The sequence below is a fragment of the Anolis sagrei genome, chromosome 1 (assembly GCF_037176765.1).
Source record: "Anolis sagrei isolate rAnoSag1 chromosome 1, rAnoSag1.mat, whole genome shotgun sequence".
Taxonomy (NCBI): domain Eukaryota; kingdom Metazoa; phylum Chordata; class Lepidosauria; order Squamata; family Dactyloidae; genus Anolis; species Anolis sagrei.
This window is the reverse complement of record NC_090021.1, coordinates 208,790,128-208,817,197: the sequence shown is the minus strand read 5'-3', so window position 1 is coordinate 208,817,197 and position 27,070 is coordinate 208,790,128. Positions and strand designations below refer to the sequence as shown.

The window sequence follows — 27,070 nt, the reverse complement described above, 5'->3', positions numbered from 1 at the left end:
AGGCTGGTCCATGAGGTCATGAAGAGTCAGAAGCAACTGAATGAATAAACAAAAAAAAATCTCCTCACCAGTTAGATCCAGTACAGGTTTCTGGTGCAGAAATGCCACCAAAGTTCGTGTCACAACCCCCCCCCCCCTCCAGACACACAAAGGTGGAGAGATCACGGACACACTGCTTATAGTTACAAAGTAAATTGGATCCTATGTCACTTGGCTTTATAGTCTGATCTCAAGCAAAGAAGATAACTCACAGATTCAATTTTGCCTTATGCAAAATGTAATATCCCTGCCCACATTGCCACCCCAGTCAGCCAAATCCAAATTGGTACCATCATTTCTAAGAATACATTCATATTTTATGCAGCAGCTTCTCTGTTTAAGGGCATATGTGTTTCTTTGGTTAGGAAACACAAAAAATAAACCTAATTTATTTTCTGAAGTTAAATGCTATGTGCTTCCCAGTTTCAGAGCCAAGTTCTAGGGTCAAATGTGGTGCACTAATATCCTTTTTAAACTTTACTTTAGAGCCACGATATTACTGTAAAATGAGGGCTTCTTTTATAGATCATGATTATATTCTCAACAGTCCTGGCTCATTTTGTTTTGAGCTTAACCCCGGCATATGGAGGAATAAGAATCATTTTGAGGACAATGATGACAAATAAAAAAGAGGTCAAAATAAGGAGGGGAAATCACCTTGGTGATTTTTCTGTTCATATTGGCCTACCAAACACACACACACATCTCAGCAAAATTATGCATTCTTAAAAGACTGCAGGCATTCAAATGACTGTCAGTCATGCAAATAATCACTTACTTACACTGTATGAGTTTGGTTTGGATAAAGCAAATTACCATTTGAAAATAACTCTAAAAACACTCTGGGCAAAGAGCTTGCTTTATGAATCTAAGTTTGGCCATGATATTTCTTAACCTTTTTCTCCTCCATTTCCATTCAGCTAAATTTCACTAGAGTAATACAGACTAAATTAATAAACTGCATTCAATTGCCACAGGTGCATTCAACATTACTGTAACACAAAATCTTGTTAGGAACAAAAAATAGCTTCCAATGTCAGAAGAAGCGAAAAATGCACAATTGGCTTCATACATTGTTTTTGGTAAGAAGTTGATCTCTGTCATCTAGTATTGGTGTTTATTTTTATGCAGAATCAGCATGCATAATTGGTTTCCAAACACACCATTTTTTGGGTTGCTTTTAAAAGCAAGTAGCAGTATAAAATGCCCCAGACTTTTAAGTGCACACATAAATTTCATATTGAACTCCTAAACAAAAAGCCTTTGTGACAACTATTTCTTTTCATATATATATGAATGAGAAAGTTAATTGTGTGTTCTTTGGCAACACTGCATTCAATTTAAAAAGACTAATCCCCCCCACCCCACCCAACAAAAAAATAGTATCAAAATTAACTCTGGCAGCCCAAGCTCATGATGCTTTTTGCTATGCATGTTCTCGAAATAAATGTTTAGCAGTACATACATATGGCCAAAATTATCAGGCTTAGCTGCTCAAACATGAGTCTTCTTTCTATAAGCTTCAAAACTGCCTAAACACACCATAAGGCTAAGTGAACTTGCTACACTTCCAAAAATCTAATGCAGTCATTCCCAAATTCAGCAGCAGAATGGAGAGGCTGCATTATATGAAGTCAGAATCTTACAGCACAGCCTTAAAAAAAAAAACCCCACTGCATATATACCCAATATAAAAAGGCAATCTAAATTATACAAACAAGACTCTATCAGCGCAGAATCACTGGGAGTATTTTTTTTTTCTTTAAGGCTCTGACTGGTGCCAGTAAAAACATCAGTAAATGCCAGGTGAGCATCTTTAGGGAGATTACTACCAAGATTGGGCCTTTCCTTCACAATGACTTATTTCATCTTGGAAGATGGGACCAAGAGAAGAGACAGGACAAGGAGGAACATGAGGCGATAGAAGATCAATCTGTTTGCTCTCTTAGGTTCTTCAAAGGAACCCAATAGTAAGTCTGACCAAATCTTCAGAATATGATAAGAAGTAAGAACTACTAGGAGGACTGGGAAAATTCATACTGCTCATAAATAGTCCTGCCTGAATAATATATTTTCTTCATTGTGTCACAGAACTTCTCAAAGGACATCTGTGGATGAAACGGATTGGTAATGAAGCAGAGACAACATGATGACAGAAATGCATGACGAAAGTCAAAAGTTTACTAACCTGCTCACATCAGGAAACCTCATTGGGAAGTAAAGGACTTGGCATTTTGGCCTGATTAGCTGTTCCAGATGCTTAGGTCTATGGTCAGGTATCCGCTTCATAAATGTTCCAATAGATGTTAGAAATGACTCCATATTATAAGCAGAGTTGAACACCACAATCTCAGCAACCAAGCTAATGAAAAAGAGAGTAAATTAATGTGTTATAAATAATAAATATAGCTTAATTGTTGCATGAAAAGGTGTTAGGGCAGAAGTGGCAAAAATGTGGCCATTTTTTTTTCTTTTTGTCTACAAGTGCTCCAAAGCATCGTATAGAGCAATGGTTCTCAACCTGTGGATCCCCAGATGTTTTTGCCTTCAACTCCCAGAAATCCTAACAGCTGGAAAACTGACTGGGATTTCTGGGAGTTGTAGGCCAAACTACCTGGGGACCCAGAGGTTGAGAACCACTTTTATCGACTCTAAAGGAGAGAAAATTCTGCCATGAGTTTGGCCACCTGGACTATTTTATCACTAGAATAGGGTATTTTCCCCATTAAGGAAGATAATTTTCTTTTTTCAAAACAGCTCTCTTCTGGGCCTAAAACCACCTGGAGATGCCAAAATTGTCACCTTATGCCCACTTGAAAGCATTTGCTGGCAAAATTTAATACCATATTTGAATGTTATTTATGTTCTTCTACTGAGAAGTGTAGAAGTGGGTATGGCTGTAGCACAAGGAAAGCCCCTTCTAACTATGAGAGAGCTGTTTTTGAACTGAATGAAAGTACCTTCCATAAGAAATGTCCCTCCACTGAAAAAAGTGTATTTTCACAATGTTTTCACTACCGACTGTACGTTGACTCGTTATTCTTCGCATCACTACCACTTCTACAATGTAACACAATGTAACACAAACTCTGAAAACCATGAGGTCTTAGAACATAAATATATTTTATTTTCCACCCAACTTAGCCACGCCAATATTTTACATTCCCTTCCCTACTTGATCATACATGTAATTGTAATGTAGATTGCAACTAGCAGCCCTACATTACAAGTGGATAGCTGGGGCTTCAAGGATGACAACACAGCTCACTCACTGCAGTCATGACTAGACAGGGAGAATTGAATAGAGAATTTCACAAATCTCATTCTCTTCGACCACCAGCTTCCAAATTTTTATGATCATTAAAGAAACCATAAATAAGAAATTTAAAATATCAGTCTGGACAATTGTAATATGATTTCAGTGAACCATGTAGTAACTCATAGAGAAACCTTTTTTAAACAAATATACTGCTGGGAAAGTTTAAATGGCACTGTTAGCTGAGGATTATAAATATTTTAATAGGACATTTGTTTTCAGTAATGAAAAACAAAATATGATGATCATAGACTGCTAAACCACACTAACATACATGCAAGACGGCAACGGAAATCAAGAAATACTTTTGTAGCACAATTGTCTCTTTATATATGCTCAGGCATATTCCTGTCCTCTTCTTCCAGTCCACACACATTCACTTCTACACAGATGCATTTGTGTCTTATGCAACAAAGCACATAGGCTCACAATCTCACATATACACATTTTTAGTGTCTTTGCCATATTTCTCAGTTGCACCCCATGAAAAGTGGCTCCAGGGTTAAAAGCTATTCTCTCCCAACCTCCACCCTGGTGTGAGCTGCAGCCAGGCCATGCAGGTTGGGATGGGGCTACCAATACTGCACATCACCCAGAGCTTTGAGAAGTCATTTTTGCACTCTCCCTGTTGGTTGGAGGTCATGGAAAGTTGTAGTTGGAAAAAACGACCATTCTGCTCTCTTAGCTTGTCTTGCAATTCTTGCCATCATGTTCTTCTTCTCCATTTGTACATTTCTACCAGTTAGACTGCCTGCACAGGTTTAAAGACATTTTTTTCTCCTAATTGTCACTGCTTCATAGTCAAGAAAGAAAACTGACTCTGGCCCACAAAAACAAGAGTAGTCAGCAGGAAAAAGGCAAAGAAATATTTGAAGAGTGTTCTAATGCTTTTCAGCATGACAACTGGAGTGGAACCATTTTCTGAAATCTTGTATTTTCCCAAACATATTATTTTTAACAACATGTTTTCTTTCAACTAAGACAACCAACGTGCTAACCTCTTTCTCTAATCGTTGAGAATAGAAAAGAAAAGAAAAGTTGACATTCTTTGCTTCTGCAACAACTTAACAAGAGGCATCTTTGATCCATTTGTTTTCTTGTTTTCAGATTCTGCATTCTGTTGTCTACAGTTTGTATATGATTGGCAAAACACAAATCCTACAACTAAAGCTAAATAAATTAAAAGAATATATCAGATCTCCTTCAGAGAAGGGAAAACACATTCTATCTGATAAAAAAGCTTATTGCTGAAATTTCCTACACGATAGCATTCCTTATGCCATTTTATTCACTTATATCCCGCCTTTTCCCCATAGTGGGATAAAAGGTGGTCAACAACATATTCAAGATAATATAAATTAAAAATAATGCAAAATCAGCCTGAATCCTATAACTCCAGAGATGTAGTCAGGACAATGTGAGCTCATTAGGCTCACATTGCTGAATCCTATTTTTTTTTTTTTTTTTTTTTTGTAACCCATCATTCTCATTTGTGGTCCATTTACAATTATTTGGAGAAGACAGTTAGACTCTCATTTCAGCTACAGAAAATTGTAAGCCATATAATGCCCTGATCTATAGAGCTGAGAATCAAATATCTGATCTATGACAGTTATCCTTGTCATTCAACTTCATTATAAAAACAATGACATTTTCTGACTTCAAGACAGCTCTGATCTGTATAGGCTCAAAGGCAAGGATGACTCATTTTCCAATTGTGTGGGGGGTATAGAGGAGGGAGGACTCCAAGGTGGTGGGGTGAGGAGCCCTTCTCGTTTGAATCATGGGCCACCATCACTTGAACCTTGAGTAACAAATACCTTTCAGACCTACATCCAGTTACCACAATACAAGAGAAAAAGCAAAGCCTGTCTTTAGCGCAGAGACCACACTACTTCTGTGTGTGCCTCATGATATAGTTCTGCTACCAGAATTCTCACACAGTGCCAGTGTACTGTAGCTTGTATGTATTTTATTAGAACACCAAAGAAAAGGAAAAGGTGTTTAGGATACACACATTTTAAGTTAAGGAATAGGATGACTCTGAGCACATACTTCCAATCTAGGTACACATTTTAATGCATTTAATACATTTTAATGTGTGCCTGTTATTCTTCCACACAGAAATCCTCAGTTGCTCCATTGACAGAGAACTAACAGCAGATCCCACCTGGCTTTTCAGACCATCTATAGGAGGATGAGGAGACCCCACTCTTTCCTGCATTCTTTACCATATCTGATGAAGACAGAGTTTGCCCACCTATCCATGCATTTTCTTACTATGCACACAACTACAGCCAATCACTCCTACAAGACAAGGGGAGCGGGTGTGGTGTTTTTTATGGGCTCAAAATGCAAACTGCAAAGATGGATAGAGTGAAATCACTGGTAAAGGTGTTATTATGCGAGAGATAATAAGGAAAAGGATAGTATTTCCCAAAGTAACAGAGGCCGGGGGGGGGGGGGGGGTGGTTCTAAAGCTTCACAATATACGTATTTCTTCCAGCAGTAATGATGAGGAGGATTTTATACAGGCGGCTGTTTGTTTTTAAGAACCATTTTAAGGCAAAGCCATTTCATTATATTTTCAGAATATTGCTGCTGCAAAACTGAAACATTTTGCAAACGGAAGCAGAATGGGAGCTACCAAAAAAGCGCAACTCTATTGGATCATTATTTGTCTTTCATCCAAGTTACAATGCAAAGATGCAGATGTTATACATCTAGCTTTAAAACGCTCAATCTATGCTTATAATAATTCTGCTAATAACAAATGTGTGAAATAGGACAAGTAAATGAATGTATTTCCATTCAAGCCAATTCAGCTTTGCAGTTTCACTTTTGGTTTGTATAACGCCTAATCACAAAGCTTTTCAAGTGTAGCTGTTATTAACTTCTTTCATTAACTTATATTCAGGAAATATGGTTGTTTTAAGTAACAATAAAGGGCCACAGCCTTTTAAATGTCTGGGTGTTTTACCACTGCAAAATTTGTGAACATGCAATGAAAGAAACATAAGGATTTATCTGGTATGTTTACTACCCTCTCTCCCTAAAAAACACTGGTGCAGTACATTTTAATTTTTGTTTACTCCCTTGAAAACCTCTATTTTAATTTCAGCTGGATGCAATAAAAGCTATTGCTCAGCCAGCGTTGATTAACTGCCCCTTTGTTAAGTGCTTTCAAAGCAAAACCATCTTGTGTGTATTACGAATGAGGTATATACTGAAAATTAGTGCAATTTACTGGAGTACAACGAGCTGCTCATAATAGCATCTAGGTATACTTCTCATTTGACAACCTGTATATACTAAGGAACTTCAGGGTGGTACTTTCCTGCTGAATTGGGTGGAAACACTGGCAAGCGTATAGGGTGCCACATTTACTTTTATTTTAAGAAGAAAGAAAAACCCTCAAGGCAGGAGCATAAAAGGGAGTAGAAAACAATTAAACGTGTTGAGGACGTGCGAGATGCACCTACCATGAAAGAATCTGGTTGTATCCATACTGGAAGTCTCTTTCCAGACACCTCTGGACAGGATATGTCAATTGGTTCTCATGGAAGTAAAGGACCTTTTTCAATTTGCCAAGGTCAGGCCGAAGGGCAACGAGTTCAGTCAGGTTAAGCACCGAGCTTGCAAAGAGGATCCTAAGAAACAAGGAAAGTAGTGTTTACTGTCTGCGAGCCTGCTCAAAAGTGTCACCCTTCACCCCTTCCCTCCCACCACTCTCCCCACAAGAAAAACATAACCTCTACGGGGACACATCAGTGGGTAAGCCTTAATACCATGTAGCAGCATTCGAAGTTTTGATCTCTTAAAAAACAGCTAAGGACTCGAGTAGAAAAGCAATGAATCTCATTGGTTTTCCTCCGCTCAGTTACAGAGAGATGCAAAGTTTTTTTTAAAGGGGGGCGAGGGAGAAAGAAAAGACAAGAAAAAGAGCTAGATGGGTTTTATTGAAAAATGCAAGAAAAGCTGTGTCTGAAGGACAAATGGAACAAAGATAAGGCTGACTGGGGAATACTTTGCTTGCCAGTTTCATTACACTTTACTTCTTTATGCAACCAACTACTGAAATTCAATATACGAGCCAGTATGGCACATGCTCATGTTATGACATAAAACCTTTTGATTTATGCAATAGGCACATCTAGTGTGGTTTTTATTTTTCATGTTCAGATTTCCTTTTCCTATTTTCATTCTCTCTCCACCAAAGCCTTTGTTGTTCTGTTCATTGTAGGCTATCTTATTACCATGATACTAGGAACTGTTGGTAACGCTGGTCACCTCTTTTAAATTATACAACACAGGTGCAAATACCATGGGGACAGTAAAACCACCATCTTGAAAGAGACTTCAAAGGGCAATTCAGGTATATAAAGGCGTACTTAGGGATAGATTCTGCCACTTCTTCAGCTATGAAGATATACTAGGAGGCAGCACACTTACTTCAATTTGGTTTCCTTTAGAAGACGTTAACTTGAATCTTATGGTGTCGTTCATTACTGAATGCATGCGTAAGTGGAAACACAGCTTGCCCCACATCAAATTTCCAGAAAGTGGCAGCCAATACCCCAAGAGACTATTAGAAGTTGAAGCACAGTTCTCACATTCTCTGTTTTATTATTTGACTCTCAAAAGATATAGCCTGTCTATTGTGTTCATTACCAACAGGCAACGCACAAAGATTGAGAACTCATCCAGACAGGTCTCAAGCCACTTTTCCCAATCTTTTTACCCTGGAGGATCTATTGAAATAATTTTCAAGATATAGAATGTTATTATATCTACAGTTCCAATCACAACTTCTCAAAGAACCTGAGGTTTCCGGGGAACTCTGAGTGAGAAATCCTGGTCTAAAGAGTTACTTTTGAGATATACCAGTTTTGTTATTTCTTGCCAATTCAATGTTCACTCATTCCACTCATTCTGGAGCTTGTGAGTAGCAATTTCTTGGATATGCACTAGGACTTTCCCAAATGGTTAAAATAAACCCAAGTGTAGTTTTGCACAGTGTTTTTTCCAAAATGTTTGGGATTTGAATTTTTTCAGATATAAGATACTAACTGCACCTGCCACGCGTTGCTGTGGCCAACCTTCCCTCCTTCTCTCTTCTTTTCTTTCTCTCCTTCCTTCTCTCCCTCTTTCCTTCCTTGCCTTTTTTTCTTTCATTCTCTCCTTCCTTCCTTCTCTTCCTCTTCCCTTCCTCCCCTCTTTTCTTTGTATTCCTCTTTCTCCCCTTCTTCCTTCTCTACCTATTCTTGGACTGCAATTCCCAGCAGTCCTCCTGATCAATCTACCTATCTATCTCTATCTAATCTATCCATCTATCTTATCTATCTGGAGGATTGCTGGGAGTTGCAGTCCAGGAATGGGAAATTGGAAATATGCAGGGATTGGGATGCTCTGAAAGAAATCCAAGGAGATAAAAGATTGCAGCTTGGAAGCAATGCATTTGAATAATCCTCCTCTCCTAAAGGAATTTACAGAAACCACTCCAGGACAACAGAAACACTGATTTGGAAGAGAGAAAAAACCTCAATAATGACACCAACCAATACTGCAATTTCCCAATATTTTTACCCTGTCTGGGAGAACCCCTAACTTACATCAGACTTCATTTGAGGAGTGAAATAGGTCTCCAACAGCCTTCTCTAACAACTTTTTTTTTCAAAAGATTAGCTTCCATGGAGATGCATCACTAAAATATCTCAAGTTACAGACACATCAAGTCCAAGATAATTATCAATTAATGCCTGCAATAAGTTTAAATCACAGTAAACTGACAGCCATAACATTCTCACAACATCACCGCTCACTTTGGTAATGTATAGTAAGATGTCTGGTGTCACCAGGGAGTATAAATATGAGTCAATTTTCCTCTTCTTCTTCTTCATTTATTAATTTATTATACTAAAGGCATACTAACACAGTATAGGCTTCCCTTTAAATCCACTTCACATATTCATCATGACTCAATAATCTTATATCTAGTACAAGCTGCACTAGAATGACAACTGGGGGAGGAGGTTGCCACATGTTCTACTAACATCTTCCCCAGACTTTTCCTTACATGTTTCTTTACTGGGCTGCATGTTAGGCAGAAAGGCAACAGAAACATGGCTGCACCAATGTTTTTTCTCTCTCTCTTGGCAATGCAGCTCAGAAGGTCCTTTTCTCATATTTTATTTTCTTCTTTCCCCTACACAAAAGTAAGTTCTTATGCTGGGTTGAGGAATTTTGGGAACCTTTGGTGCACCAAAACACCCACAGTGTCTTATCATTGTTTGTATTGGTGGTACACTAATGGTATTTGTAGACTGAAATGCGCAAACAGCCAAAGTTATACCCATCTATGGATCTTTTTTCCAGACCACAAAGATATACTAAAAGAGGTAAATATGAATAGGGATAGAAACAACTTACTTATGCATTTCCTCACTCTTGCATACTGATCTACAGTGTGATCTTGGTATACACTAAGGTTTAGTTTCAGGACCCCCTGTGGATACCAAAACTCATGGATTTTCATATACCATTATGTACAATGGTGCCATAAAATCACAAAATCATTGTTTGCTTTTCAGATTTTTTTTTCAAGCCGAGGATGGGAATAGAATCATAGAATCATAGAATCATAGAATCGAAGAGTTGGAAGAGACCTCATGGGCCATCCAGTCCAACCCCCTGCCAAGAAGCAGGAATATTGCATTCAAATCACCCCTGACAGATGGCCATCCAGCCTCTGCTTAAAAGCTTCCAAAGAAGGAGCCTCCACCACACTCCGGGGCAGAGAGTTCCACTGCTGAACGGCTCTCACAGTCAGGAAGTTCTTCCTAATGTTCAGATGGAATCTCCTCTAGTTTGAAGCCATTGTTCCGCGTCCTAGTCTCCAAGGAAGCAGAAAACAAGCTTGCTCCCTCCTCCCTGTGGCTTCCTCTCACATATTTATACATGGCTATCATATCTCCTCTCAGCCTTCTCTTCTTCAGGCTAAACATGCCCAGTTCCCTAAGCCGTTCCTCATAGGGCTTGTTCTCCAGACCCTTGATCATTTTAGTCGCCCTCCTCTGGACACATTCCAGCTTGTCAATATCTCTCTTGAATTGTGGTGCCCAGAATTGGACACAATATTCCAGATGTGGTCTAACCAAAGCAGAATAGAGGGGTAGCATTACTTCCTTAGATCTAGACACTATGCTCCTATTGATGCAGGCCAAAATCCCATTGGCTTTTTTTGCCACCACATCACATTGTTGGCTCATGTTTAACTTGTTGTCCACGAGGACTCCAAGATCTTTTTCACACGTACTGCTCTCGAGCCAGGCGTCCCCCATTCTGTATCTTTGCATTTCATTTTTTCTGCCAAAGTGGAGTATCTTGCATTTGTCACTGTTGAACTTCATTTTGTTAGTTTTGGCCCATCTCTCTAATCTGTCAAGATCGTTTTGAATTCTGCTCCTGTCCTCTGGACTATTGGCTATCCCTCCCAATTTGGTGTCGTCTGCAAACTTGATGATCATGCCTTCTAGCCCTTCATCTAAGTCGTTAATAAAGATGTTGAACAGGACCGGGCCCAGGACGGAACCCTGCGGCACTCCGCTCGTCACTTCTTTCCAAGATGAAGAGGAAGCATTAGTGAGCACTCTCTGTGTTCGTCCACTTAACCAATTACAGATCCACCTCACCATGGTTTTGCCTAGCCCACATTGGACTAGTTTCCTTGCCAGAAGGTCATGGGGGACCTTGTCGAAGGCCTTACTGAAATCCAGGTACGCTACATCCACGGCATTCCCCGCATCTACCCAGCTTGTAGCTCTATCGAAGAAAGAGATCAGATTAGTCTGGCATGACTTGTTTTTGATAAATCCATGTTGACTATTAGTGATGACTGCATTTGTTTCTAAGTGTTTGCAGACCGCTTCCTTAACAATCTTTTCCAGAATCTTGCCCGGTATCGACGTGAGGCTGACCGGACGGTAGTTGTTTGGGTCATCCTTTTTTCCCTTCTTGAAGATTGGGACCACAATGGCCCTCCTCCAATCTGCTGGAACTTCTCCCGTTCTCCAAGAACTCTCAAAGATGGTTGCCAATGGTTCCGAAATGACTTCCGCTAGTTCCCTCAATACTCTGGGGTGTAGTTGATCTGGCCCTGGGGACTTGAACTCATTAAGAGCGGCCAGGTATTCCTGGACGACTTCTTTCCCAATTTGGGGTTGGATGTCCTCCAATCCCTCATCCACTCCATCTTGCGGAGGTTGAAGACTCTCTTTTTGTGAGAAGACCGAGGCAAAGAAGGCATTAAGTAGTTCTGCCTTTTCCCTATCCCCTGTCAGCATTGCCCCATCTTCTCCGCGAAGAGGTCCTATCGCCTCCTTGTTTTTCCTTTTTCTACTGACATAAGAATAGAAGCCCTTTTTATTGTTTTTAATGTCCCTGGCAAGCCTGAGCTCATTTTGTGCTTTAGCCTTGCGGACCTTTTCCCTACAGGTGTTGGCTATTTGTTTGAATTCTTCTTTGGTGATTTCTCCCTTTTTCCACTTCTTGTGCATGTCTCTTTTGTGTCTTAGCACAGTTAGAAGTTCTTTGGACATCCATTCTGGCTTCTTTGCACTTGTCCCATTTTTTCTCTTTGTTGGCATGGTTTGCAATTGCGTCTTGAGTATTTCACTCTTGAGAAATTCCCATCCATCCGTAACTCCCTTGTCTTTTAGTATCTGTGTCCACGGAATGCTGCTCAGCGTTTCCTTCATTTTTTGGAAATCAGCTCTCTTAAAGTCCAAAATGCGGGTTTGACTTGTCTTAGTTTCGGCCTTCCTTTGTACCTCAAATTGCAGGAGCACATGGTCACTTGCCCCTAAGGATCCTACCACTTCGACCGCATCGATCAGGTCCTCCGCATTTGTTAGGATGAGATCAAGAGTAGCCAATCCCCTTGTTGCCTCTTCTACCTTCTGGACCATGAAATTGTCTGCAAGGCAAGCGAGGAATTTGTTGGACCTTGTACTCTTGGCCGAGTTTGTTTTCCAGCAAATATCGGGATAGTTGAAATCGCCCATGACTACTACATCTCTTTTCTGTGCCTGTTTGGTCAACTGTTGGCAGAAGACTTCATCAAGTTCTTCCTCCTGGCTTGGGGGTCTGTAGTAGAGGCCTACAACGACATCTTTTTGAGTCCCAGTTCCCTTGATTCTTATCCAGATGATTTCAAGCTGGTTTCCCAGATTGCTGTCTTGAATCTCTTCTGCAGCATAAGAGTTTTTGACATATAAGGCTACTCCGCCTCCTCTCCCCTTTGTTCGGTTTCTGTGAAAGAGGTTATACCCCTCGATATCTACATTCCAGCGATAGGAGTCATCCCACCAGGTTTCAGTGATCCCTATGATATCATATTTGTGGTGTTGTGCTAAAAGTTGGAGTTCGTCTTGAATAACTGCAATAGACTCAGTGACAAAAGTATTCGAGCTGTGTGCAGCTTCTCCTCCAAAGACAATAAGCACTATAGGCAGATTTGATACAATGGAAGAAACAACCAGAAATCCCCATTGTTTTATTTTTCCTCCTGGGGTGGACCCACTTCATTCACTTATACTGCGCCCATTACGGCTAAGACAAAAGACTACTATTTAATGGAACCTACATGATATTTCATGACGAGTGATCATTCTTCTGTTTTCTTTCCCCTGCAGATGAATTTATCAATAGCATAGCGACAGCAGATGTAAAAATCCAATGTAAAAATCTTATGGCATTTCACTGCTATATTTATATTGTTTTTATTTATTTATTGTATCTGTCGCCCGCTGTAGAGTTGGAAAGGTTCTCAGTGAGGCCGACATATCAGTCCCTGACTTCAGCCTTAAAATAACAAAAACAATAATAATAACAACAAGGTGTGTCACAGAAGTAAAATGAGAGGGGAAAGGAAAACAAGAACATTTAGGCACGAGCTCTTAATATAACGAAAGTCTATAGCTGATGGAATGGCTGCTGGATGACAGATGGAGAGAGGCAAAGCCCAAAGGAACTGGCTTCCCAGGAGACATCATGGTGCTTAAATTGCTAGATCTCTTTTCGGTTTACCTTACCTCTTACGGGAACTCGGGAAAACTAAATATTTGTGCTTTTATTTTTCCCACATGAGCGATCGTATATTCGTTCACGATGGCTCCTGTTGTGACATTACAAAAGGGCACCTAGATCTACTTCCTGCTGCTCCAGAGCTCAAACGACATCTGACAGTAGACACCTGAACATGGGCTCACAAAGGGACTGCGTATTTCTCTAATAGACTCTCATGCAGGGCACTGGGGGATCGGATGAAGAGTTCTTCCACTTAACACCTCATGCCAAGAAAAGGGAAAAGGAAGTTTATTATTATAATGTAACTCATGACATAAATATATGTCAGCTGTCATTCCATGTGACATCAGCTTTCATTTTTCCTCAGGTTATTATTTCAGTAATAAATCCTAACAAGGTGGGCTTTATCGTCCCACAGAGTCTACGCAGGAGGTAAGGACACAAGGTGATACCAAGAATGCAGGAAACATGATAATTCCCGACAGCTGCTGCTTGAGCGCAAGTTAAATTGAACAGTTTGTCTCAGCATAAAGATGCTATAAGGTTTTACGCTTAATTTTTTTTAAATTAACATAAAACCCAGAGAAAGCCTAGTTAGGCAATCTTTTACAAACATGACATACTACAATCACTGCATAAGCTGGATTAGTACTTATTACCATGCTACTGGAGAATTAAGCTGTTTTTAGACCACCAAAGAGCTTTAAATTGCAACTTTTGTCTCTGTAAGGGAAACCTATATTTAAACTGTCTGCTAAAGTCAAATTAAAACAGCTACATCATTAGCATGTTATCTCACAAAATAAAAGTACAGTTAAACTGCTGTTAACATTACTCTTACCCAACCTGATCAATGGGGCAACAATATATGCATGGTAATATGCTGTTCTTTTCTATAACGTACAGGCAAAGCACATATATATATATATATATATACAAAGAAAAAGGGAACGCACAAAAAACAACCACCAACAATACTTATTAAGCAATCATCTGTTCTAAATAATCAACACAAAATGATGCCAACTATTTTACAATCGTGTAGTCAGCCACATGCTCTCTCAGTACAACCAAAATTTGCCCATAATTGGAACAAATAGAATGATCCAAACTCATATGCGAGTGAATAGGCTGTTTCAGACTTTCATACCCATTAGGCACATGTGTAATATATTAGATACACATAAATCTACATACATATTTGCCAGTCCTTTGGTCTGCTGAATGTAAACTTGAAAATAGCTCGGTATTTAGGTTGACTGATGCCCCAAATTTGCCAATTGATTGGTAAACGTGATTTTGGGTGGCCCAATCCTATGCACTGGCTTTAGGATTACTAGTCTCAGAACAAAATTCCATAGCCGTAACTAAAAGCCTAATTGAATTCTTGGCAAGGATGTACAGTACCTGACCTTCTGGCACTGACTTGCTTGCCAAGTAACCTGCTCCTTTATTTAGGGAATGGGAATGGGAACGGGATGGGTAAGAGCCAATAAATGGAGATTCAATCCAGAAAAGTTGGAAGCACTGTTAGTAGATGGCTGATTAGCCCACCTGGGCGGTATTCAGATGTAATGGAGTTGACTGCAATCTGGGAAGCTGAATGGTTGGAGATTTAAGGATACATAACTCCCACAGCTAAACTATGGGAGTTCTACTACAAGATACAGTGACAAATGCCGGTAGAAACAACTCTATTCCACAATCCTCGTTTTAATGAGCCCCCCCCCCCCCCACCACAAATAATCTGCTTCTCCTTTTATCTCACCCATGTTTTTAATCAGTTTTTAAACCATTTTCTCGCACATGTAGCCGCCCACTGTCACTGTGACTGCGTTTACTGTAATCTTACATTGTTAATGTATTCATGTTTTATGTAATTATGATGTTGTTGTTTGTTGCATGTGTTTTTGGTTTTATTTTGCTGTAACCTGTTGATTGGGCTTCGCCTCATGTAAGCCGCCCGTGTCCCTGTTGGGGAGATAGTGGCGGGGTATAAATAAGGATTATTATTATTATTATTAAAATTAATTAGATCAGTGGTTCTCAACCTGTGGTTTTCCAGGTGTTTTGACCTATAACTCCCAGAAATCTCAGCCAGTTTATCAGCTGTTAGGATTTCTGGGAGTTGAAGGCCAAAACATCTGGGGACCCACAGATTGAGAACCACTGGATTCGACAGATGTACACAAAACAAAGACTAGCAGTCACTACTGGTGGATATATACTATTTACAGTTTCAGAGGCAATACTTAGTGTCTCAGAGGCATATCAATTCCTAGGAACAGTAACAGGAGAATGCCACTGTGCTCACACTCTGCTTTTGGGTGTCTTACATAGATCTCACTGTCTCCAGTGGGAAAATTCATAGTACTGATATTACAATCCTAGGGGAAGTATTATTTCCTCTGTATTTACTAACCTGATCTTTAAGACATTTTTTCAGAGGTTATTCTCTGCGTATGGCCAGAGTTGGTAGAATAAAGGTTTTTCGGTGATGGCATTCCTCTCCAATGAGATTTTTTTTTTTTTGTCGTGTCAGGAGCGACTTGAGAAACTGAAAGTCGCTTCTGGTGTGAGAAGCGAGATTACTCTGGGAGAAAGATGTCATCAATGCAAATATATGTCATTATTTTATGCCCTCAATGAAAAACACCCAGTGCCTATATTGTTTTTTCATTGCAAAGTGAAAACGGTTTTATTTTCTCAGGACTTTTCATCTCAGAGTGGTCATGTTACATATATATATATATATATATATATATATATATATATATTACAGTAAATATTATTTATTTTTGTTGGTTTTATTCTAGTTTTATGTTAGTTTAGATTTGATAGTTGTTCTTCATTCTTTTTATGGTTATTTTTTCTTTTTATTATAGTTTGCCAAGAGAAACTTATTACTAATGAATATATAAACTATGTAAACCAAATAAACAAACAAAACCCTCTGTCTTCTCCTTCTGTATGTTCACACAAGGGGTACTATGTACGTTTGCATGATATGACCAGATGGCAAACGTCAACAGCACATTTGGAATAAATGTATGCAGTCCCACTCTGTGAACTATTGATTTAGCCCATTCCATCATATAGTTCAGCACTGCAACAGTGCTTTCGATTAGGCAGTCCACCTGTAATTTTTCCCTGTCCCTACTTTACATTCAGCACTTTACATTTAGCCCTCTTATTGTCCATCTCAATACTTTGATGACACTATTCCCCGTCCTGTCTACTTGATCGTTTGCACTTTCCTTGCGCTCCTCTTCAGGATGTATTGCATTTATGGAGCCTGAACCTCAGCTATGTTTTTTCTCAGCCATATTGTTTTATATTGTTTACAATTGTGTTTGTTTTTTATATTTTATCTGATGTTTTAAAATGTGTGTTTTATTTGTAATTTTTGGGCTTGTCCCTTGTAAGCCACCCTGAGTCCCCTTGGGGAGATGATTGGAGGGGTATAAAAATAAAATTATTATTATAAAATTATGGTAAAACTATAGCACAATAAGTTTATCTTGATCTGCTCTTGCTGCTCCATGAAACCTCTGTGTTGCGATTGCTTATGCTCAACAGACATTATCTTCTGAGAAGAAAAATAATTCTGCACAAAGAACAGTAAAAAGTATTATTCTGCATAAAGTCCATAAATGCCAACAAAAATGCATGAGTTCCCATAATTCTGCCCAGTGTGTGTGGTTTGGGAGAATATTTTTAATTTTTATGTCTGAGAGCAAATGCCTAGTCCAAAAAAAACAACAACAAAAACAAAAACAAAACAAAAACAAAAAACAGGACAGGACTGATATAGTACCATGTTTAAGCTGCTTTGTGTCAACTTGTGGAGAGAAAAAGTGGGGTATATATAAATATAAACATCATCATCATCATCATCATCACCACCACCATCGCTATCGCCATCTGCCTAAAGCATTTGTCCTGCGCTCCAACATCCCATGTCTGAACAAAGAGGAAATGAAGGCCAAGGGGTGCTTTGTTCTTGCATCTCTCCCTGCTTCTTTTTTGGAACGCATCTTCATACATTAACTAGCATCTTTCATCAAGTGTTCACATTAATACTCAATTATTAATTATACATTAATATTCGATCAACGTACAACAGCTATAATTTTGATGCTGCATATAAAGAATATACAAATCACAATAAAATGCTTTTTCATCTGGAGCTTAAAGAATAAGCCATTTTAAAAGCTCACACAAAGATGAGCGATAAATGATAATATATTAGACTCTTTAATATAATAAATAACAAATGAAGACTAATTTATTCTTGACATGGCATGTACAAATGTCAGAAAGGTTTAGATGATATAAACTATTCTGAAATTCAGTTTTTATACAGAAACTAATTTGAAATGTTTACAGAAATAATTAAGTCTTACTATTGTAACGTCCTTTATTTTTTCAGAACAAGCCACAAGGGCTGTCATCCCTTTCATCTTAATTAGTCCATGTGTTTGTTATATTTGTTATGTACTTCTATAAACATTTACCAACATTAATTGTTGGGAAAAATATTTTTCCTCTCAATGTAATTACTATATGCACATATTAATATATAACTAGCAAATACCTACAATTGCAACTCATTCATTATTTGAGAATCTAGATTGGGTTTTCCCCCCATCCCTACCACGCAATTTAATACATATTTCATTTTGTCAAAAGGTCTGAATGCTTATGAAGGCAAAATGGGTAAAGTAAGGATGTTGGAAATATAATGGCTAATTCTAATGTGCTGATAATGCTTTGTCCCCTAAATGAAAAAATTATGGCCTGCAAAGTTTCAAAAGGATTGTGTTTACTGGAAATAAAGATGCATCCGGCACTAAACTGTCTACACACTTTCTGTTGCACAACAAATAACACTAGTGTTTGCTCACTTCTGATTCTGGTGCAGAATCACTTGTCCTCAGTGAGGCGGGTTGTTTGAAGATGGACAGACAACCCATTGGGAATTTGGTAAAACTGCATGATCTTACATCTCCATGGCAAGAAAGAGACAATGGCTTTTTCATAAATAAAAAAGCCATTCCAATTTTTACCAAATATCCCAGCACAAAACTGTGAGAATGGCTGATGTCCAAGTTATCTGAAGGATTGTATTATTACATATGAGTGTACCTAGGTTTTGAGATCTTCTGGAGTGGTTCTTCACTTTGTCCTAGTACTTCAGAGGCACATACGGGGGCACGGAAAGGGGTCTTTCAAATAATAAGTAGCCCCTGTGCTGATCAGGTACATCCCAGTCTGGGGAATCACCTCCATGCAACTCTATTTCATATGAAAATGATATGCATGCAGCTCTGGTTGCCCAACCGATGCCTCTCCATTCTTCTTTTGTGTCAAACCTCCTCCCAGGGTTTGTGAGGCATTGAAACACTGGCAGAAGAAGTTTGCTGCCTTCTCCTCTCTGTCTTTCTGCTGTCTTATACCTGTTCAGTCAGCACTTAACTTCGCATTTGATCTCAATATGGCAATATTCATGACTCTATATGGGAAGGGGCTACCCACTGCACAACATCAACATCATTTCTGAGAACATTTGACCTCTGCCATTCCTGCCCACTCAGATCTTTAGAGGAGCCAAACTCTTCAAAGCCACATTCCCTGCCTTCCATGATGCCGCATATGCACATAGCCGGGGTAGCACACAAAAACTACAGAAAACGTCCATGCTCATTTCATACCGTAGTCACTTTTGTAACCATACACACAAAATATCCCACTGTCTATGGTATGAGAAATAGTTTGTTTATCATTCCTTCCAAATCCAAGATATTGTATAGAAAATGGGAAACTAATGACCTATTAGAGTTCCACAGAAATGGTTGAAGAACAGAAAAGCCTAAAGGAAACTTTGGGCTCTGATACAAACAATATTAGAACATTCAATTCACATAAATTGATAAAAACGGTTATTAGAGGTACAGTGAAACAGCTGAGATCTGGAGCTAAATCTACAGTACAGTTTTGATACAGGCTTCCAAGAGCAATTCCAAACAACAGCTAATCAGATAAGTATTTTTATATTAAGCCATAACATCAAGAAGTAAACTTTAAAAAGATTTGCGAGATAGTCTTCTTAGATTGAACGAAAAAGCCTTTAAAGACTGCTTTTATTTTAGGTAACTTCATTCAAGCTTCCTGGGTTTTATGAGGAGTATGGTAATAATTTTCTCCTCCCTTTGTAGTTAAGTTTAGCCACAATTAATTACTGGCAGATACACATTTTCACTTTTAGACTTGATGATTCACCATGAACTGTTATATTCTTTGCTTCCATCAAGGGGCTGGACACCAAGTAGTTATAGTGACCTACCCCCACACAGACTAAAACTAGCTTCTGTTGCTGAGAAATTAAACAAGAAAGTACAAAGAGAAGAGGAAGGAGAGAAAGGGGGAGTGCCAATCTTATACAGAAATATCTGCATAAAGGTTCTACTACAATGAATAAGCCATTTGGATGCTATGCACACTTGCTAGAACTAAACTCCACTAAAGAGAGTTAACTTTATTTCCAAGTGGGTACATACAAATTGCACTCTTTGTAAGATTATTTTCATCCTTCCTAAGACCAAGACAGGCTTTTTTTTATTAGAGTGAACTAAGACACATAAAGGTCAAAATATTTTCTCCCGGCTCATACAATTTATTAGAAATTCTCTACCTATTCAAAAGATTGCATATTGGAACTGCACAAGTCAAGTAATGAAACCTTCTTACAAAAAACAGTCTCCGTTTATTTGATTACGTCAGTGATAATCTGATATATCATTGAGAGTGACTCTCTTCAGGTGATACTTAACCAATTTCAAGCAATTCTTCAATATGGAAACAACTAGCCCTCCCCTGTTCTATTGTCACTGAATGACAAATCTAAAGAGCAGTGGCATACATACACAAAGCACATTCACACAAAGTGCATAAACAAAGAAGTCGAAGATTAGGATTAATATATATCAGAAGTTTCTCTCAGTGTAGTTCTTCCCTATGTTTGTGGTGGATAGTGACAGGGTAAAAGGAACATAACATAAATGAAGCAAACAATCATCTAAGCACAGTGCAGAAAGGGGAACAAATATTGTATTAAATGGAGAAGCCTACTAACTCATAGTCTTAAGTGTAGACAAACTGGTTTCATGACTTCAGTATTTCTTAAGGACTATACCAACTGCAGGGAGCCCCCTGTGCCACAGTGGGTTAAAATGCTGAGCTGCTGAACTTGGTGACCGAAAGGTCACCGGTTTGAAACTAGTGAGCGGGGTGAGGTCCCGCTGTTAGCCCCAGCTTCTGCCAACCTAGCAGTTGAAAAACATGCAAATGTGAGTAGTTCAATAGATACCGCTCCGGTGGGAAGGTAACAGTGCTCCATGCAATCATGCCAGCCACATGACCTTGAAGGTGTTTAGAGACAATACCGGCTCTTTGGTTAGAAATGGAGGGGAGCACCAACCCCCCAGAGACAGACACGACTGGAGTCAATGTCAGGGGAAAACATTTACCTTTACCTATACAAATTGCAGCTATGTGTATCTACAACATAGATACTTCCAGGTTACTACATTTTTCCAATTAATCCTGCACATATGAGCTCGATGCTGAATAGAGAATACTGAATAGAGAACTCAACGGAACAAAAATAAGTGTGGGCAAATGAAAGGTGTAAATTAACATCTTCTGCTAAAACAGGGTAATAGCATATTATAGTATCTAAGCATATATGAGCATGGACACATAGGCCTGACCAGAAAGGAATCTGGTGGAGTACAGCATAGCTTAATTTCCTTTGGATGTGAAAACTACTAAAGGATAATGTTGTATTTGTACATTTTACTCACAGATGTATAGACGGAGCACAGTACACACAGATAAGATTGCCAGGTGAAATACAGGATGGGGCTCTTGTACCTTTAACAGTTCTCTTAAAGAAGTGTGTCAGACAAGCAAACTCTGCCAAAATTCCCATTTCTGCACAACTGTGAAAGGTACAGGAGTCCTCATTTCACTCCACAACCATGCCCTGGGGACTGGTTCTTTGAAAATGGGCTACACAACTGTCATTCATGCATGAGATTGTCAAAGAGAGTAACTGCAAAGTACTTCTTTTTAAATAAATCATGCTAAAAGAGTGAACTGCTTCTACCTGTGTAATATGTCCTAATTCCAAACATGACAGGTATTCTATCTCAAACCCCAGGACATGAAGGTTAAGTAAATCCTCCTTGTGAACCTGTTCACCCAACAAATTTGTTAGGAAAACCCATACTAATGTTCATGTGAAACAAGAAAACAAAATTTACAAACCCTATCATTTTAAGAAGCACCAGCAATATCACTATACCCTACCTTCATATTAGGCAACATTTCCTACACGTGACCTTTTGTAAAACTCATACACAACATACATCCCACAAATCCTTAGATAGGTAGGTAAAGGTTTTCCCCTGACATTAAGTCCAGTCGTGTCCGACTCTGAGGTGGTGCTCATCTCCATTTCTAAGCCGAAGAGCCGGTGTTGTCCGTAGACACCTCCAAGGTCATGTGGCCGGCATGACTGCATGGAGGGCTGTTACCTTCCTGCTGGAGTGATACCTATTGATCAACTCACACTTGCATGTTTTTGAACTGCTAGGTTGGCAGAAGCTGGGGCTGACAGCAGAAGCTCATGCTGCTCCCCGGATTCGAACCTGCGACCTTTCGGTCAACAAGCTCAGCGCTTTAACCCACTGCACCACCGGGGGCTCCGTCATTAGATACTGGTCATATAGTAAGAAGTTCCAAACCACAGGCACTAAATTCTTTCACATTACATGAGTTCTTCTGACTTTAATTAAGCTCAGAAATACCAAAGCTGGGATCTAACACACTTTCATCAGCAGACCAGGAAAGGCCAAGCCATTTTGCCCTCTTAGAAGACTCCAACCCTATTCTGGAAGGCTGCAAAATATTCCACAATTAGGGTTTGGAGTTGTGTGAAAGTTGTTTTTTGACATTATTGTTATTTGGAGTTGGGTAAACATTATTCAAATCCAGTCTTGTGAAACATTACCTCTATATACTCATTCATAAGCAGACCTCATGTATAAGTCGAGGGCGGGTTTTAAGGGCAAAATTATGGATTTTGATATGAACTGTGATTAGATTGGAAGTCATTCCTCAGAGAGGGGGAAGAACATCAGAGTGCCAGCCACCCCAGTGACCAGTATTTTAAAAAGGCCAGAAGTGGCACCATGGCAGAGAAAGTAGAAGAGTTTTCTTTTATAAACATTCTCAGCATGGACTAAGGTCTTGCCTTTTGCCACTCGACTCACCATTTTTTTGTCGTGTTGGGAGCTACTTGAGAAACTGTCACTTCTGATGTGAGAGAATTGGCCTCTGCAAGGACATTGCCCAGGGGATGCCTGGATGATTTGATCTTTTTATCATCCTTGTGGGAGACTTCTCTCATGTCCCTGCATGAGGAGCTGGAGCTGATAGAGGGAGCTCATCCGCCTCTCCCCAAATTCGAACCTGTAACCTGTCGGTCTTCAGTCCTGCCGGCACAGAGGTTTAACCCACTGCGCCAACGGGGGCTCCAGTACTCGACTCACTGACTAGTTCCTTCTTTTCTAAGAGTTAAGAAACTATACTTATATTGATCCATGGATAAGTTGACACATTTGGGGGGGGGTGATTTTTGACTAACATTTCTAAACTTATACACAAGTTTATTGGTAGTTGAAGCCTGAACATTTTCACATTATATCGCCCAATACCCAAGCCACAGCAACTGCACAGTATGAGTCAGGAAATTATTTTTTGGAGAGGGGAAAGGATATTAAAATGTTTAGACTGAGGATTTCAATTCAATTTTTTCTATTGCTTCTTGAAAAGAAATAAACAGTAAAAGCCATCCCAATTTAGAGAGCTTCATAGTATGTAATCATGTCTATGATAATATTCTGTAATCATGAACATTATTTTCTAATTAACAGCTTCTGTACTTTTTCATTCTAATTTTACTCAAGGTATATTTCCCAACAGAAAAGATTGTCAGCATATTTTCAACATTCTTGCTAGCGTCAGTTAAATCAAACTCAAACTGGCTCTCCCCTTTCAAAGGAAACAATATCCTCATTGTACTGAAATAAGGTACGTGGACGGGAGGGGAGGGCAAAACAAGATTCTCCCAAGAAAGCGAAGACAGTCCTTGAAAATCTGAGACTGTCGCAAAACCTGAGCAGCTGGCAACTCTGTCACCATGAAGTATCCATATGGAAGACCGAGATGTGTCAAACTACCCAAAACGGTTTTGGATGGTGTAGAGATAGAATAAATAATTCAGTATCTTCAACACTTTCAACAGCAGGTAGTGGATATGCTACCTGCTTCTATGATGTGCCAAAATACAACATGTGAGAGGAGAGAAAGAGAAAGCCTGTTTCTTCAAACTGTTGCCATGTGGATACATTGCTTGAGGAACTTCTCATTCTGGAGGCATATGATGCCTATCACAGGTTTGTCGGCAGCTAGCAACGTGGAGTTTGTTAGCAGAAGTATGGCTGAAAACACATAGCTGAGAAACAATTTTAGAACAAGCATGCATAGTTCTACCTTTTCTCCTATTAACCACCGATTGCATGTACATTAAATAAGTTTTTAAAAACAACAACTATAGATAACTGAAAGATATAACTCCCATAAAAATCATAACTAGGAGTCTTTATATATTCCTCTGCAATTTTGTTATCACAGAGAGCTGATAATGTTCTCTTCAAAGCCGTGTATCCAAACATTCACAGACTGGGATATATTCTGACTTGCATAACTCTTAAACAGAAAATCTTTTTTAAAAGAATGATTTCAAAAAGATTATCCTTAAAGGTAAGACTAAATATTCCCACAGCTCATTATCAATTATAATTAAAAAAATCTAAAGATTAAAAATATTTCCTTTAATGATCTGTAACATGTTGCCTATTCTTCAAATAATCAATAATTATCAAACATTTTTTATAAAATCCAGCATGGATTATCAAATGTTCCAGTAATGCAGTAAAAAAATATACATGTAGTAGCCAACCTGAAATATTTTTTATTGACTGACTAATGTTACATCCTGGTTTTCATCAGAAACTGGTACTCCACATGGATTAAACTAAACTAACTTGAAACGGCAGAGATATAGCCAGGATTTGTTGTGATGTTGAAACAATAAAAGAAATTGTGATATTAAATACAACTGAAATATAAGCAATGTGAAATACATCAAAATAAAGAAAGTTGAATATCCTGCTGCCTACTTTTCAGCTATCAGTTGACTGCCATAAGTTCACATGAATTTAGAAAGATTTGCCTCCTGACAGAAGTACAATGGACTGAGAAGTTTTTCCTCTCTTAAAAGAAGAGTTTTGGAAACAGCAGATTCTAAGACAAAGAGCTGGCATGGTCTGTAAATGCCTCCTAGGTCATGTGGCTGGCATGGTTTCATGGAGTGCCATTACCTTCCCGCTGGACCAGTACCTATTGATCTACTCACATTTGCATGTTGTCTAATTGCTTGGTTGGCAGAAGCTGGCCCAAACAGTGGGAGCTCACCCCACTCCCTGGATTCGAGCTGCCCACCTTTCAGTCACTAAGTTCAGCAGTTTAACCCAGTGTGCCACTGGGGGCTCCCATACTTAAGAATAAATAAATAAATAGTAAGATGTTGTTTTAGCTATATCACCATTGGAGTTAAAAAGAATGCAGTTCTCAGAAATCCATTTTTATATTATGTCTACTTTTTAAAAAGTGAAACACAGAGAGCATAAACTTGAGAAAAATCTAGTCACAAAATACAGTAGAGTCTCTCTTATCCAACATAAACTGGCCGGCAGAACATTGGATAAGCAAAAATGTTGGATAATAAGGAGGGATTAATGTTCAATTAGGAGGGGTTAAGGAAAAGCCTATTAAACATTATGATTTTACAAATTAATCACCAAAACATCATGTTTTACAACAAATCGACAGAAAAAGTAGGTGAATACACTGTAAGGTTATGTAGTAATTATTGTATTTATGAATTTAGTACTAAAACAAAACAATGTATTGAAACAGTTGTGGATCCGGACAGGAGGAAGACTGTGTTGGATAATACAGAACATTGGATGAGTGAAGGTTGGATAAGTGAGACATGGAAATGAGTACCACCTCCCAAAGTCGGACACAACTAGACTTAATGTCAAGGGGGAAATCTTTCACTTTACTTATTCTTAAATATATATTCCTTTCAATAATAACAAATTGGTTGTAGTATTGTGCTGCTAGCACTCTCTGTTTTCTTCTTTATAGATGCAACAGACAATCTTCTGCTTGGTAAAATCAGCAGGTTTGCAAAATCCCAGAGGGAAAAAAATCAATTTAAGACAGTGACGCTAAAAGACTTAAACTAGCCTAAATTCTTCAGCTGAGACTTTTTCTTAGGTTACTATCACATACTCAAATCTTACAATGCACAATATGCTCCATAGTCTATTATTGGTCCTTCAATATTATTAGAGAGAAAACAAAATTATCATCCCCCAGCACTTCCAACTATACCAAGACATTTTCCACCATGGTGAAAATGGGTTTCCATTGTTTAGCTAACCTTCTCCAAGAGAAGTTGAGCACAAAATGAACCCTCAACATCTACTGCTAACTGTAAGCAGATGTCTCTGAGCCAACAGCAGATACATCTTCATCCATATTCAATATTATCAGGTAATCCAGATTTGTGTATACTCTCAAGTGCACCATTAGAAATTGATCCGTGTAGATTTTATTAAACAAATTGGAAAAGAAATCAATAAAAGGCAGGGAGCCTGCCTGGTATTGTGGTTTGAACTATGACATTGGAAACCAGGGTTCAAATCCCTCCAAACAAATTTTGCCAAGGAAAAAACCCTGTGATAGGTTCATCACAGGTTGAAAATTATGTGAAAGTATACAAAAAAAAAAAAAAAACAGAAGAGGAAGAAGAAGAAGAAGAAGAAGAAGAAGAAGAAGAAGAAGAAGAAGAAGAAGAAATGCAGTGGAAAGACAGTGATGGTCTATTTCCATCTCTTTCAAGGAATCATACAAATCTAGTCCAGGGCACACTTGCATGAATCCAAAATAATCTTCTCTCCCTCTGTGTTAAGTATGGTATGCATTTATCATCATGTACCCCTCCACTTTCTCCATGAATAATAACTCAATTCAGGTGTTATTAATAAATTCAGTTTTATTTTAAATAAGGATGCTATTCCATAACCTTTGAAGCTCACACATCGGACTAACTTAGCCCAGCTTTAGCTCATCTGGTCTTTAAGTGACTCTTTTCATGTGGTCGGCCCACGAGGCATGCATACTGCCTCTCAAGCGGGCCACCGTAGACCGGCCGCGTGAGGGTGATTTGCATGATTTGCATTGTGCCGTTGGAGTTTGAGCCATCTCTGAGAACCAGGCACAAAGGAAAACACTGCCAAGTACTGCAAAGATTTTAGTTGAACCAGATGAGACTATTTTAAGTCAGACTTCCTACTATAATAACAACACGGCTAATGATAAAAGTTCCAAAGATAGCCTGGAACTTTTTATAGGGATTCTGAAGCAGAG

General features: G+C 38.8%; 1 protein-coding gene across 4 annotated transcripts in view; it reads right to left on the bottom strand.

Annotated features, from left to right (window-relative positions):
• GTDC1 (glycosyltransferase like domain containing 1) overlaps positions 1-27,070 on the bottom strand; it is a 261,309-nt gene that overhangs the window by 138,068 nt on the left and 96,171 nt on the right. For all 4 annotated transcript variants that reach the window (XM_067472772.1, XM_060776212.2, XM_060776219.2 and 1 more), the window contains 2 exons: positions 6,838-7,005; positions 2,228-2,401 (listed from right to left, as the gene is read on the bottom strand). In XM_067472772.1, coding sequence (XP_067328873.1) covers positions 2,228-2,401; positions 6,838-7,005 — 342 coding nt within the window. The remainder of the gene's footprint in view (positions 1-2,227; positions 2,402-6,837; positions 7,006-27,070) is intronic.